The sequence below is a fragment of the Zophobas morio genome, unplaced genomic scaffold, assembly GCF_036711695.1.
Source record: "Zophobas morio isolate AGI-343-1 ecotype UQ-CSIRO unplaced genomic scaffold, CSIRO_AGI_Zmor_V1 ptg000031l, whole genome shotgun sequence".
Lineage (NCBI taxonomy): Eukaryota > Metazoa > Arthropoda > Insecta > Coleoptera > Tenebrionidae > Zophobas > Zophobas morio.
In genome coordinates, this window is record NW_026972136.1 from 5,078,552 (window position 1) to 5,090,566 (window position 12,015).

At 31.2% G+C, this 12,015-nt stretch overlaps 2 protein-coding genes across 2 annotated transcripts; both read left to right on the forward strand.

Annotated features, from left to right (window-relative positions):
- LOC135139596 (putative odorant receptor 92a) lies at window positions 1-3,986 on the forward strand. Its single transcript, XM_064069894.1, has 5 exons — window positions 1-734; window positions 784-880; window positions 926-1,030; window positions 1,101-1,157; window positions 3,828-3,986. The coding sequence occupies exons 1-5, from the start codon at window positions 1-3 to the stop codon at window positions 3,984-3,986; spliced, it is 1,152 nt and encodes a 383-aa protein (XP_063925964.1).
- Window positions 3,987-7,614: 3,628 nt separating this feature from the next.
- LOC135139598 (odorant receptor Or1-like) lies at window positions 7,615-8,905 on the forward strand. Its single transcript, XM_064069895.1, has 5 exons — window positions 7,615-8,336; window positions 8,386-8,482; window positions 8,533-8,637; window positions 8,703-8,847; window positions 8,898-8,905. The coding sequence occupies exons 1-5, from the start codon at window positions 7,615-7,617 to the stop codon at window positions 8,903-8,905; spliced, it is 1,077 nt and encodes a 358-aa protein (XP_063925965.1).
- The last annotated feature ends 3,110 nt before the right edge of the window (window positions 8,906-12,015 follow it).

Sequence of the window (12,015 nt, forward strand, 5' to 3'; positions counted from 1 at the left end):
ATGGATGAAGTTTATCACGACTGGAAAAATACCATCAACTTGAACATTATATTTTTGAAAATAATGGGTTTGTGGCCAAGAAAGAACGAAATTTACAAGCCGGGTTTATATATGGTGTATAGTAGCCTGATGGTCACGCTTGTCGTCGTCTGCCACATTGCCACACAAGTGATTAACATTTACTTCGTCCGTAACCAATTAGAAACTGTCGTTGCCATAGTGTACATACTTTTGATAAATATTACGGCGAGTTTCAAAGTTTTCTTCGTTATAATAAATATGAAACAGCTGCAGGAACGAATGACTGTTTCAAAAAGTAACTGGTTTCCAAAGAGCAATCATCAACAAAAAGTTTTGATTGAATCTAGTATCAAATCTTGGATATCCAGTTACAGGATGCTTGTGGTTATATGTGTCTCATGGGTCGCCTTCTCGATGACTTACCCACTTTTGGATGCGTCTGTGGAAGAAAAGCGTTTACCATTTCTGGCGTGGTATCCATACGATCACAGAATTTCACCTTTGTACGAAATTACGTATGGTTTTCAAGTAATTAGTTCAAGCTATTTGGCTTGGGTTCATCTCACTATTGACAATTTGATGTACATTGTCAATGTGTACACAAAATGTCAGTTTGATATATTAAGTGACAATTTAAGAAATTTTACCAAGATATCGAACGACTTCAATAAGGGTTTGATTGTGTGCATTTTGCATCATAAGAGGATTTTAAGGTAGGCTAAAATGGCAGAACTTTTGTTATACTGAAATTGTTAATTTTAGTTTTGTTGAAGGCTGTAAATTTTTTAACTGGATATTTGTTTGCCACCTGATTATAAATGGAGTGGCTATTGGAATAACAATGTTTCAACTAACCATGGTAATTTATGTTGATGTGGTATTTTTTAGTAAATAATCTATTTAGGTGGCGCCATTTTCTAGTGAATTCTATTCACTTTTTACGTACGGATTTGCCATTACTATTCAGATTTTCATGTTTTGTTGGCATGGTAATGAAGTAGAATTAAGTGTGAGTGTAGCTAAAAAAATAGTCAACAAAACAAACTTTTTATCAAGATGTTAACATTAATTTTTTCTAGAGCGACCTGGTTTCATACGCAGCATTTGAGTCAGACTGGACTGAATTACCCGCAGATGTAAAAAAGAATTTATTTATTTTTGTCTTAAATGTTATTAAACCGATCAAGATATCAGCTTTCAATGTTTTTTACCTGTCTTTGGACACATTTATGAAAGTAAATTTGCAACTCTGAAAAATGAAACATTAAAAAAATATTTTGCAGATTCTTAGAACTGCCTGGTCGTATTTTGCTCTTCTGGACCAACTTAGTTCAAGAAATAAGTAACTTGATATTGTAATATTTATATGCCACCTCCAAACCTTTCGTAGTAAAATTTTTATGTAGGTTGATTTACATAAATGTATTTTCTTGAATTCATTTGTTGCTATTTATGTGTATCTAAATAACATGGTTAAAATTTTTAGACACAGTTTTTATTTCCTTTCAAGCTGTTTTCTTTTTTTAAAAAAACACATTTCCTTTTGTTTAATAATAATATTAATGATAATAATAATAATAACTTTGTCCTTTTTTGAGACAAAACTAATTTTTTGAAAGGACGTCAAGAAAAATTAAGTAAAGTAAGTACCCTAGCAATAATCCTAATTACCGGTTTTTGTGCAATAAAAACTTTCGGTGCCAGTGTTGACCAGCCCCACAACAGAATACCATACCGTAGAAGTGACTCTACCTCTGCAAAGCAGATGATTTTCAGTTGGTCTTCCTTAAGAATATTACGTAAATTTCGAATCAGATATGATGCCGAAGATAAGGACGTGACTACACGATGACAATGTTGTTTCCAGTTCAGGAATTTGTCAAAATGTATAAAAAAAATTGTAGAACATCCATTACAAAAATGAAGCTTATTGTTATAGTTAAAAGTCATTTGTGAACAAGTCTTTTGTCGATTATGAAATCTAATAACATTTTGTTTTTTGAATTAAGAAGTAAAGAATTTAAGCTATAGCAGTTCTCAGTTTTTCAAGTATGATATTACCATTTTAGTTCAGGAGCATATTGCACTTGTGAGAGAATAAAATTGCCGTGCCATCGGCATACATGATTATCTTTGCGTCAAAAGCATTTTTAAAGTCGTTAGTATACAAGATATACAAGACAGGGCCCATAATTGAGCCCTGTGGGACACAAGTATTTATATTGATTTTATCAGAGTAAAAGTGGTACCGATGTTTTTTGTAACGTGGTTAACAACATAGTGCATCCTGTTTGTGAGAAAATTTTGCAGATACGCCAGTTGAGTGCTACTAAATCCATAAATTTTTAATTTAAAAAACAATATGTCGTAATTAACGCAATCAAATGCTCTACTCCGATCGGAGAAGATCCTACTAGGGCATTCACCAGCCTTTAAAAAACGAACCAGATCTTCGTAAAATGAAAAGTTGCCGTTTTAGTAGATTTATTTACACGGAAATAATGGTGTTCCTTTCAATGTCTACAAGAAGCCTCTCCAAAAATCGGTACTCAAAAATCTTTGAAAACACATAGGGAACTGTAAATGACCTATAGTTTTCCATCAGCATAAGATAGCACTTTTAACACTTTTCGTAATTTGAGACACATGGAGAAACTGACCTGGACAGTGACAAAAGTTCAAAATATTGGCTTGACAATGTCTGAAATTCCTTTATAGCAAAATGTTTGGAACTTCGTCTTCTCCAGAAGAGTTTCTATTTTTCTAATTTTCTACTCACAAGTTGGAGAAACTCTTCTTCAGTGAAAGGATACACTAACACATCCTGACTACAAATTTTTGGATTGAAAGTATCTTCAAAACTATTTTTTGAAATATCTTGTATAACTTGCAACGGGATCTTCTTAAAAAAAAACATTGAAAGTATTATCTAAGATGTATAGATCTTCAAAATTCTATTGTTAATATTAACAGTAAGATTCGATTCTATATTCGAACTAGTCAGATTATTAACTATAGTCCTTGCAGATTTTATGGTTTTGCCGGAATTTATAATTTTGTTTTGAAAATACCTCTTTTTAGTTTGTTTAATCAGTTTCTCATATTTTGTTTTTCAAATTTATACACTGGTTGTAAATTAGGAAAATTACTCTTTAATGTAAATAAATCCTTCAATTTCATACTGGACAGTTTAATCTTATTATTAATTCAGTCATTTTCGGGTGAGTTCTTACATTTATTTCACTTCTGTAATCTTGTCAAAATAGTGTAAAAATATATATTACAAAAATATTCAAAGACTGAGTTAAAATTTTGACTAAGATATAATTCATCCCAACTTTCCGTAGCCAAAGCATTCTGAAAATTATACAGGGTCGCTCCAATATACGGAAACGGTAAAATAAGTATCTTAAGAACCAATTGTACAAATCCCCTGAAATTAGGTATAGGGGTACAACAAGTTATGCTCTAATTATTCGCCAAGAGAATTTTTTTTTACTTCATTTGTTTTCGAGACCCAACTTGATTTTTTTTTAAATGACACTACCATATTATACGTGATGCACTTTTGAAATCAGATTTCTTCCTTCTGAATCCATTTATATAGCACACGTACCTTCTTTCTGAATGAAATGGCAAAATAAATTATTAAAAAATAATGAAATAAATTAACCAATAACAAAAGAATTTCTGAAGGATCCTAGCAATTTCATTACGTACGCGTTCCTGTAAACGCGATTCTTCAAATAGCCCCACAAAAAAGTCAAGCGGTGTCAAATCCGGTGAGTTGGCAAGCCACTCACTAGTACCCTTTCAGCCTATCCATCTGCCAGGAAAAGTTTCATTTAAGTACTTTCGCACTTGACGTCCAAGATGTGGTGGAGCACCGTCTTGGTGGAACCAAATCGTTGCTGCTGGGAACCCCGAATTTTGGTAATTGGACCAATTGGGAAACAATTCTCTAAGTCTAGTTCCCGCAACAGCCTTAAGTATCCCTCAGAATTTAAATTCACGTTAATAAAAAAAGGACCAATTACATGGTAACCAATAATACAGCACCAAACATTCAGTTTTTGTCATTTTAAAGAAGATGCACATCCTTCGAACAGTTTTTTCACAGTAAATTCCTGTAAGTCGCTCTTTACAAAAATTGCCCCAAAAATTAGATCTACAATAATGGGTTCCCAAATGAAATGCGTCAATTTGAGATGACTATACACACGCCTCAATAGCCCAAGTTTCGTCGAAATTATCCTTATAAATGCGTACTTTCATCTATAAGTATATTGCTTCGTTTCTGAGCTCCAACTTCATAGATGTAAGCTCAGGGAAAAGCTGTGTCAGATAATCCTGAAGTGCTTCATAAGTTGTTGTTGGATACATTCTGGACACATGCAGATGCACACATTTTGGAACACCCTGTAGTGCACTGTTGCAATTAGTGCCGATGTTGTTTGTAATTGTACTGCTTCCAACGACCATAGAACGCTTTTTACGAGTGGGAGTTTGCGCATCCAGGTCGTGCGTATTTTTTGATACTTCTGTTTGTTATTCCGGCTTTTCATCTTTACAGGTCGTTATTTTTTGCTTCATAACAGCTTCTTTGGCGGTGTATCAGCAATTTTTTCAACGGATAATTGCGGTAAGATAACTTTTTCTTCATTATTCCTCTGTATTCTGTTAATTTTGACTTTCAATACCGCATTTTCTTCCCTTAACTGATCGATGGTAACCTTTGCTGGAGCTAACTATTGGTCACGTCCTTTTTGTAATATCTCCTTAATTTTTTTTTGAGCTAGTGCTTGTCAAGATTTCATTAACACGTAACTTTAGGGCTCTAGCACTTCCGCGAAAGAAAGAAAGAAAGAAGTGTGCCTCAAAGTTCCATCCTCGGCCCACTACTATTTCTAGTGTTCATAAATGACTTACCGAATCACTTAAATTCGAATTTAATTCTTTATGCCGATGATACAACCTTAATGAATAAAGCAACCTCTTTACCAACTGTTGTCCATTTGAGTAAAAACACATATTCGAAAGCTTGGGGCTAGTTTCATAGGAACGAATTATGTTTAAATTTCGATAAATCTGTAAATATGCTCTTTACCTTAAAAAAGGTAACGAGCATATACTAATAATTATGACGACTCAGTAAAATTTCTAGGATTATATATTGACTCGAAGTTGAATTGGGGTATTCACGGCGAAATGATTGCTAGCAAAATGTCAAAAGAAATATTTCTTTTACGAAATCTAAGAGATCGAGTACCACCTAAAATATTGCGGGTAGCGTATTTTGCACTTTGTGAATCACATATTTCGTATGGGAGTCAGATTTGGGGACATTCTGTGATAAGACATCGCATCTTTGGTTTGCAACGCAGGGCAATCAGGATAATTGCTGGGCTCAAATATAGGGAGAATTGTAAAATTGCGTACATTGAACTTAGTATACTCACATTTCCATGTTTATATATTCTCAATTGTCTTTTGGATGTTAGGAGAAATGTGGCAGCTTATAAATATCATGGTGACGTACACAATTATAATACTCGTCAGAAAGATCTTCTTTACACGAAAAGATTAAGAGTAAGTAAATCGAGAACAGGACTTGACTATTATGGCATAAAGTTTTGTAATAAATTACCTGTTGCTGTTCAGAAACTAGTTAACTAGGTTAACAACCTTTCCAGATACTGTAAAATCATTTTTAATATCTAAAGCTTACTATGACACTAGCGAATTTTTATTAGATCCTACTGTTGTTTTCATGTAGTGTTCTCAATTATGTAAACTTGACATGTACAAAGCCTTATAGGATTATACGTACTGATAAAATTATTATTATTATTATTAATGATATGATCATTTAAAAGTATGTAGAATACTTTTCGATATCATCATTAGAATAGTTGGTACATTTTCGATTTTTTTTACAATTTCCAGAGTTTTATCTTGGTATTTGATGATGTTGATTTTTAGTTTCTGAGAATAAATAGGAAGAAAATGAAGAACTTTCCTTGCAAATTGATAACTGATTTGTAATTTCATCTCTATCCATTTCAAAAATTTGTAGGAAATTTGAATAGAAAATTTTGTGCGTTATGAGGAAACATGTGTTTATTCAAGAATCTTGATATTTGAACAGAATAACGCCATAGAAATTATCGGCCAAAATAAATCATTTTCATAAAAAAAAAATCTACCATATTCTACGGGATCTGCGCAATAACCACAGATTTTTGACTCTGAGAAAATTTCCTGTAAAAATTAGCAATTTAGATACCGTATTGACGAATTTCAATTTTTGATTTAAAATGGTGGAGGCGCCGGAATAAGTTCTTGTTTCATTAGTTAATTCAGGAATTTGCGAGAACTTTGAAGAAAAAATAAAGTGTGCTAGAAGAAATCGTGTACTTAAAAGTATTTCAATTTACTTATCAATTTTGGCGTAATTTTTATCAGATGACATTTACATTCAAATTATTACAAACCTCAGTTAGAATTGTTCATGTTTTGATATTTACACTGACAGTTGCCAATTACGCTGTATATTATCCGCTGATATCTACTATTTAATAAAGAATCTTTGAAAAAAAAATTGTTTAACTTATTTATTGTTCAAGTAACGAATAATCAGCTCTTTTTCCCAAAATGGGTGAAATCGTGTAAACGTTTCTAAAAATAGTTACATTACTTTACTGACATAAATATTTGTGCTCAAAATGGACAATACAAAAAATCTAAAACGTTTTTGACGTGAATAAGAAAGAGTTAAGGTGGTTAACAATATCTTTTACTAAGCATCTGTGGATAATTATTATATAAACTGGAAATACAATGTATTTTATTTCAAACAGAAAAAGAACTTACCAACTAAACCACTGCGGTGGATGAATACACTACGTTGTAGCAAATTCACCAAAATTTCCAACACAAATGGATTTAGGGGTGTGTTCCCGTAATTAGATAATTGCACTTTCAACGTTTCGTTCTATTAATAATATATGCAGTTTCTTAATTAATTATTCTCTGATGCCAATTGATCGTTTTGTTGTGGGAAAAGTATTCGAAAAAAGATTGTAATGTGTAATTACAGGCTTCACTCTAAGAGAAGATACATACCGTATAATAATTGTTAATTTAGTAAACTGCTTAAAAATTCATTTCTCCAATTTGCGTCTGCTTTAGTTGAAGGAGACAGTTTTTATTAAAAGGTGTCCTTGATCAAGTTTGCTCTATTGTTAAAATATACATAAAATCGTTGAAAAATACACATGTAAACAGGTAAAAATTTTTTTTATAGGATTTAAGTGAAAAAATTTCTACTTTCCTCTTTTGTCACAATTTTTAAATATCTTTTAATCTCTTACCTCTTTGTAAACTAATACCATCACTTATTTTGCGCAGAAGCATGACAAATGATTCGATGTAAAAAGCACGTCCCCTGAAGTATAAATGTGTTGTAAAATAGTTGTATGTGATGAAGTAAAAGAATACACAGTGAACGACCAAATCTATATTTTAAACGCTTTGGCCCCATTCTGCACGTTTTGATACCTTTATTTTTTTTATCATCAACTACAACTGAACATGGATGAAGTTTATCACGACTGGAAAACTACCATCAACTTGAACATTCTACTTTTGAAAACAATGGGTTTGTGGCCAATAAAGAAAGAAGGATTTTATATGGCATATGGTAGCCTCATCAGCACGCTTGTCGTCGCCTGCCACATTGGCACACAACTGATTAGCATTTACTTCGTCCGTAACCAATTAGAAACTGTCGTTGCCATTGTCTACATACTTTTGATAAATATTACGGCGAGTTTCAAAGTTTTCTTCGTTATAATAAATATGAAAAAGCTCAACGAACGAATGATTCTTTTAAAACGTAACTGGTTTCCAAAGAACAATCATCAACAAAAAGTTTTGAATGAATCTGGTATCAAATCTTGGACATCCAGCTGCTGGATGTTTGTGGTTCTATGTGTCTCATGGATCACCTTCTCGATGAGTTACAAACTTTTGGATGCGTCTGCAGAAGAAAAGCGTTTACCATTTCTGGCGTGGTATCCATACGACTACAAAATTTCACCTTTGTACGAAATTACGTATGGTTTTCAAGTAATTAGTTCAAGGTATTTGACTTTGGTTCATCGCATTGTTGACAGTTTGATGTACATTGTCAATGTCTCTACAAAATGCCAGTTTGATATATTAAGTGATAATTTAAGAAAGTTTACCAAGTTATCAAACGACTTCAATAAGGGTTTGAGTGTGTGTGTTTTACATCATAAGTGGATTTTAAGGTAGGCTAAAATTGTAGAACTTCTTTTATACTGGAATTTAAAACTTTAGGTGTGTTGAAGACTGTACATTTTTTAATTGGATATTTGTTTGTCACCTGATTATAAATGGAGTGGCCATTGGAAAAACAATGTTTCAACTAACAATGGTAATTTATGTAAATAGAAATATGATATATTTTTTAAATAATCTATTTAGGTGGTACCATTTTCTAGTGAATTCTATACACTAGTTACGTATGGATTTACCATTACTATTCAAATTTATATGTATTGTTGGGATGGCAATGAAGTAGAATTAACGGTAAGTGTGCGACTATATCAACTAAAACCTATATGATTCAAAATTTTATTCGAGTTCTTTTCTAGAGCGACCTGGTTTCGTACGCCGCATTTGACTCAGACTGGACTGAATTGCCCGAAGATTTAAAAAAGAAGTTATTCATTTTTGTCTTAAACATTATTAAACCGATCAAAATATCAGCTTTACCTTTCTTTAGACAGATTTGTGAAAGTAAGTTTGCACTTTAAAAAATGAAGCATTATTTAAACACTGTTTTGCAGGTTCTTAGAACTGCCTGGTCGTATTTTGCTCTTCTGAACCAACTTAGTTCAAGAAATAAGTAGCTTTAAGTTGTGAATTAATATTTTACTTTGAAACTTTTCGCACCAAAATTTTTATCTAGGCTTATTTACGTAAATGTATTTTCTTGAATCCATTTGTCGCTATTTATGTGTATCTAATGCGGTTAGAATTTTTAGATAAAGTTGTTATTTCATTTCAAGCTGTTTTCTTTTTTTGAAAAAACACGTTTTCTCATGTTTAAAAGTATGTAGAATACTTTTCGATATCGTCAGAATTTTTTTTGTCTTAGCGAGTTACCTTTTAACATCATGTTGCTGAATTTAAATTTTTAATTAAAAAAATTGTGAGAAAGTTGAAGAACATATAAGGTGTGCTAGAAGAAATCGTGTACATAAGTATTTCGGTTTTTATCAAATCTTGGCGTAATTTTTCACGTTTTGATATTTATTCTTTGGTAAAATGTGTTGAGGATCATGCACCTTTTCTGACTATTGCTCGGGGTGCTCAAATATTGAAAAAAATTCATTTTAGTCCACAAAATTGTAATCAAATCAGTTAGAAAAAGTATTTTCGTAGAAATGCTGATATTATTTTTCTGAAATGAATAAATATTTGTGCTTATAATGTACAAAACATTAACATCTAAACGTTTTTGCTTGAAACTTGTATCACGTGAAAAAGAGACACAAAAAATATGAAGAAAATGTTTACTTCTTTTACTAAATTTGTGTGGATAATTACATATATTGGAAACACAGTGTATTTTGTTTTAAACACAAAAAAACTACTTACCAACTAAACCCCTATGATCGATGAATACATTACGTTACGAAGTTCCGTAATTATTCTCTCATGTCAATGAATTGTTTTGTTGAGGGAAAAGTATTCAGAAAAAAAAATGTATAATTTGTTTGTAATTACAGGGTTCACTCTAAGAGAAATTTAGTTTTCAAAACATGTTAACAACATACCCTATAATAATTTTTATGCTAGTAAAGTGGTTAAAGATTCATTACTCTATTTTGTGGTTGCTTTAGTTCAAGGAGACAGTTTTTATTAAAAGGTGTGTCCTTGATTAATTTGCTTAGTTTTAGTAGGGTCAACAAAAACTTTATTAATTTATATGTTTTATTGGATTCATAGAATGAAAATTAGAAAGAATTTAAACAAAGTTTAGAAAAATATGCAGTAAATAAACTTCCTATTGGGTTAACTCTTTGATTTTCCGACTTGTAGTATTTTTTAATTTTATCACTATTATTTCAGAGCTTTTTCAGCTTTAGTTTAAAATATTTCAACCTATTATATTAAGGTCTACGCCAAAAGCTAACAATAGCTCTTCTATTTAAATAAACTAAAACATAAAAGAAACGTCTTATTTATTGAACATATAGTGAACAGGTTCTCTTTTTGTAAGGTTACAAAATTTATCTTTTTTCATTTGTTAGAGATATTTCATTCAAGAATTTTACAAAATTCAAACAAAAAGAAGCGAGAATATTATAAAACGACAATTTACTCCAAAGACATATTCCTAAATTTATCTAAATTTACCACTTGACTTAAAATTTTCCTTTAAAGTTTAGAAGAATTTGAAATCATTTTCGTGTATAAATATAGTGGCTCGTGTTCGACCTGATTTTATTAAATTTATCCTCCTAAATAAATAAACAAAATCATTATTCCACGTGATAAAAAGATAAATAATGGTGAAATTACGGGATGATTTGTAATTTCATTTCTATCCATTTTAACAATTTCTTAGAAACTTAAATAGAAAATAATATACATTAAAACAAATCGTGGATTTATTTTAGAATCTGATTTTTGAACATTATAACAAAACAGATACAGATTTGAACAACTCTTTTTCGGACAAATTTTGACTAAACTATCCGCTTAATGCCTAAAAGAAAATTCCACGGAATATGACAAGGTAAGCAGATATTTTTGATGATTGGAAAAATTCTTGACAAATATTTTAACGCTATTTTGACGAATTTGAGAAGAAGTGGAAGGGAAGCGAAGGCGTAACTTGTAATTTCATTTCAATCCATTTTCGAAATTCAAACAAAGTTGAGTTGAAAATATTGCTCAGAATAACAAAAGAGAACATAATTTGAACGAAGATAAATAGGTCTTTTTCGGAATAATTTTTATAAATTTATCCTGTTAAAAAAAAAATTCGTTATTCTAGGGAAGGCAAAGAAAGTAAGCAGAAATTCGTGCCCTTCAGTAAATTTATTGTAAGAATGGCGTGTTTTAACACCATTTTAATAAATTTTAAATTTTTACGAATTGGTGGAGGCGCCGGGATACTTTGGAAATTTATTCTTATTTATTCCAGGATTTTGTAAGAAATGTGACTAAAGCGTGAACACATGAGAAGAAATCGTGTATTTCTCCAAAAATCTCCATATTTGAACGGTACAAAAAGACAGACAATTCGTGAACGAACTAAATGATGGAAAGACTTTTGGGTCGTTTTCACTTAAAAATTATTTTAGGAAAAAAATATAAACGAAAACAGATATATACATTTAGTGATCTGCTTGTAATAATAGTGAATATAACAAAAACGAACAAAGGAAATAAATTCAACACTTCACCGTAACCATTTTTTTCTAAAAAGTGCTATTTATAAGTCACTCACCTTTGATAAACGAAAAAAACCCGGTTATTCGTCGTACGGAACCACCGACAGGGATTGTTTCAACCCTCCACGACATTTATCGGTTTAAATTAATTACTACAATTATATAAAAATCGGGTATAAATTCAAACTCAGTGGTAATTATCGTTTTAAAATTTTTGCTTATTAATATTATATGTAAATCGCTAATTAATTATTCTCCGAACCAAATTGTTCTAGATATTAGGCAGAAATGATCCAACAAAATAATGTAATGAGTGGTTGAAGTTCGTCTAGACCTCCGTCAATGAAAGGGTATTCTTGAAAGATATTTTTTTAATTGCGAGACAGACGTAAAATAAGAAAATAAGCTATAATTACAAGAAAAGAGCACCTTAATATTTAAAGTCGGTTTAAGTTCAGGGAGATATTTTTTGTTGCACAGTAGAGAGTTGCCCCAAGCT

Bases quoted from the DNA above. Each gene is read 5' to 3' on its own strand.
- LOC135139596 (XM_064069894.1), top strand. From the start codon at position 1: ATGGATGAAGTTTATCACGACTGGAAAAATACCATCAACTTGAACATT. The intron at 881-925 runs GTAATTTATGTT...TAATCTATTTAG, and splicing joins CAATGTTTCAACTAACCATG to GTGGCGCCATTTTCTAGTGA. The intron at 1,158-3,827 runs GTAAAAAAGAAT...GCCACTCACTAG, and splicing joins GGACTGAATTACCCGCAGAT to TACCCTTTCAGCCTATCCAT.
- LOC135139598 (XM_064069895.1), top strand. From the start codon at position 7,615: ATGGATGAAGTTTATCACGACTGGAAAACTACCATCAACTTGAACATT. The intron at 8,337-8,385 runs GTAGGCTAAAAT...TTAAAACTTTAG, and splicing joins CATCATAAGTGGATTTTAAG to GTGTGTTGAAGACTGTACAT. The intron at 8,638-8,702 runs GTAAGTGTGCGA...GTTCTTTTCTAG, and splicing joins GCAATGAAGTAGAATTAACG to AGCGACCTGGTTTCGTACGC.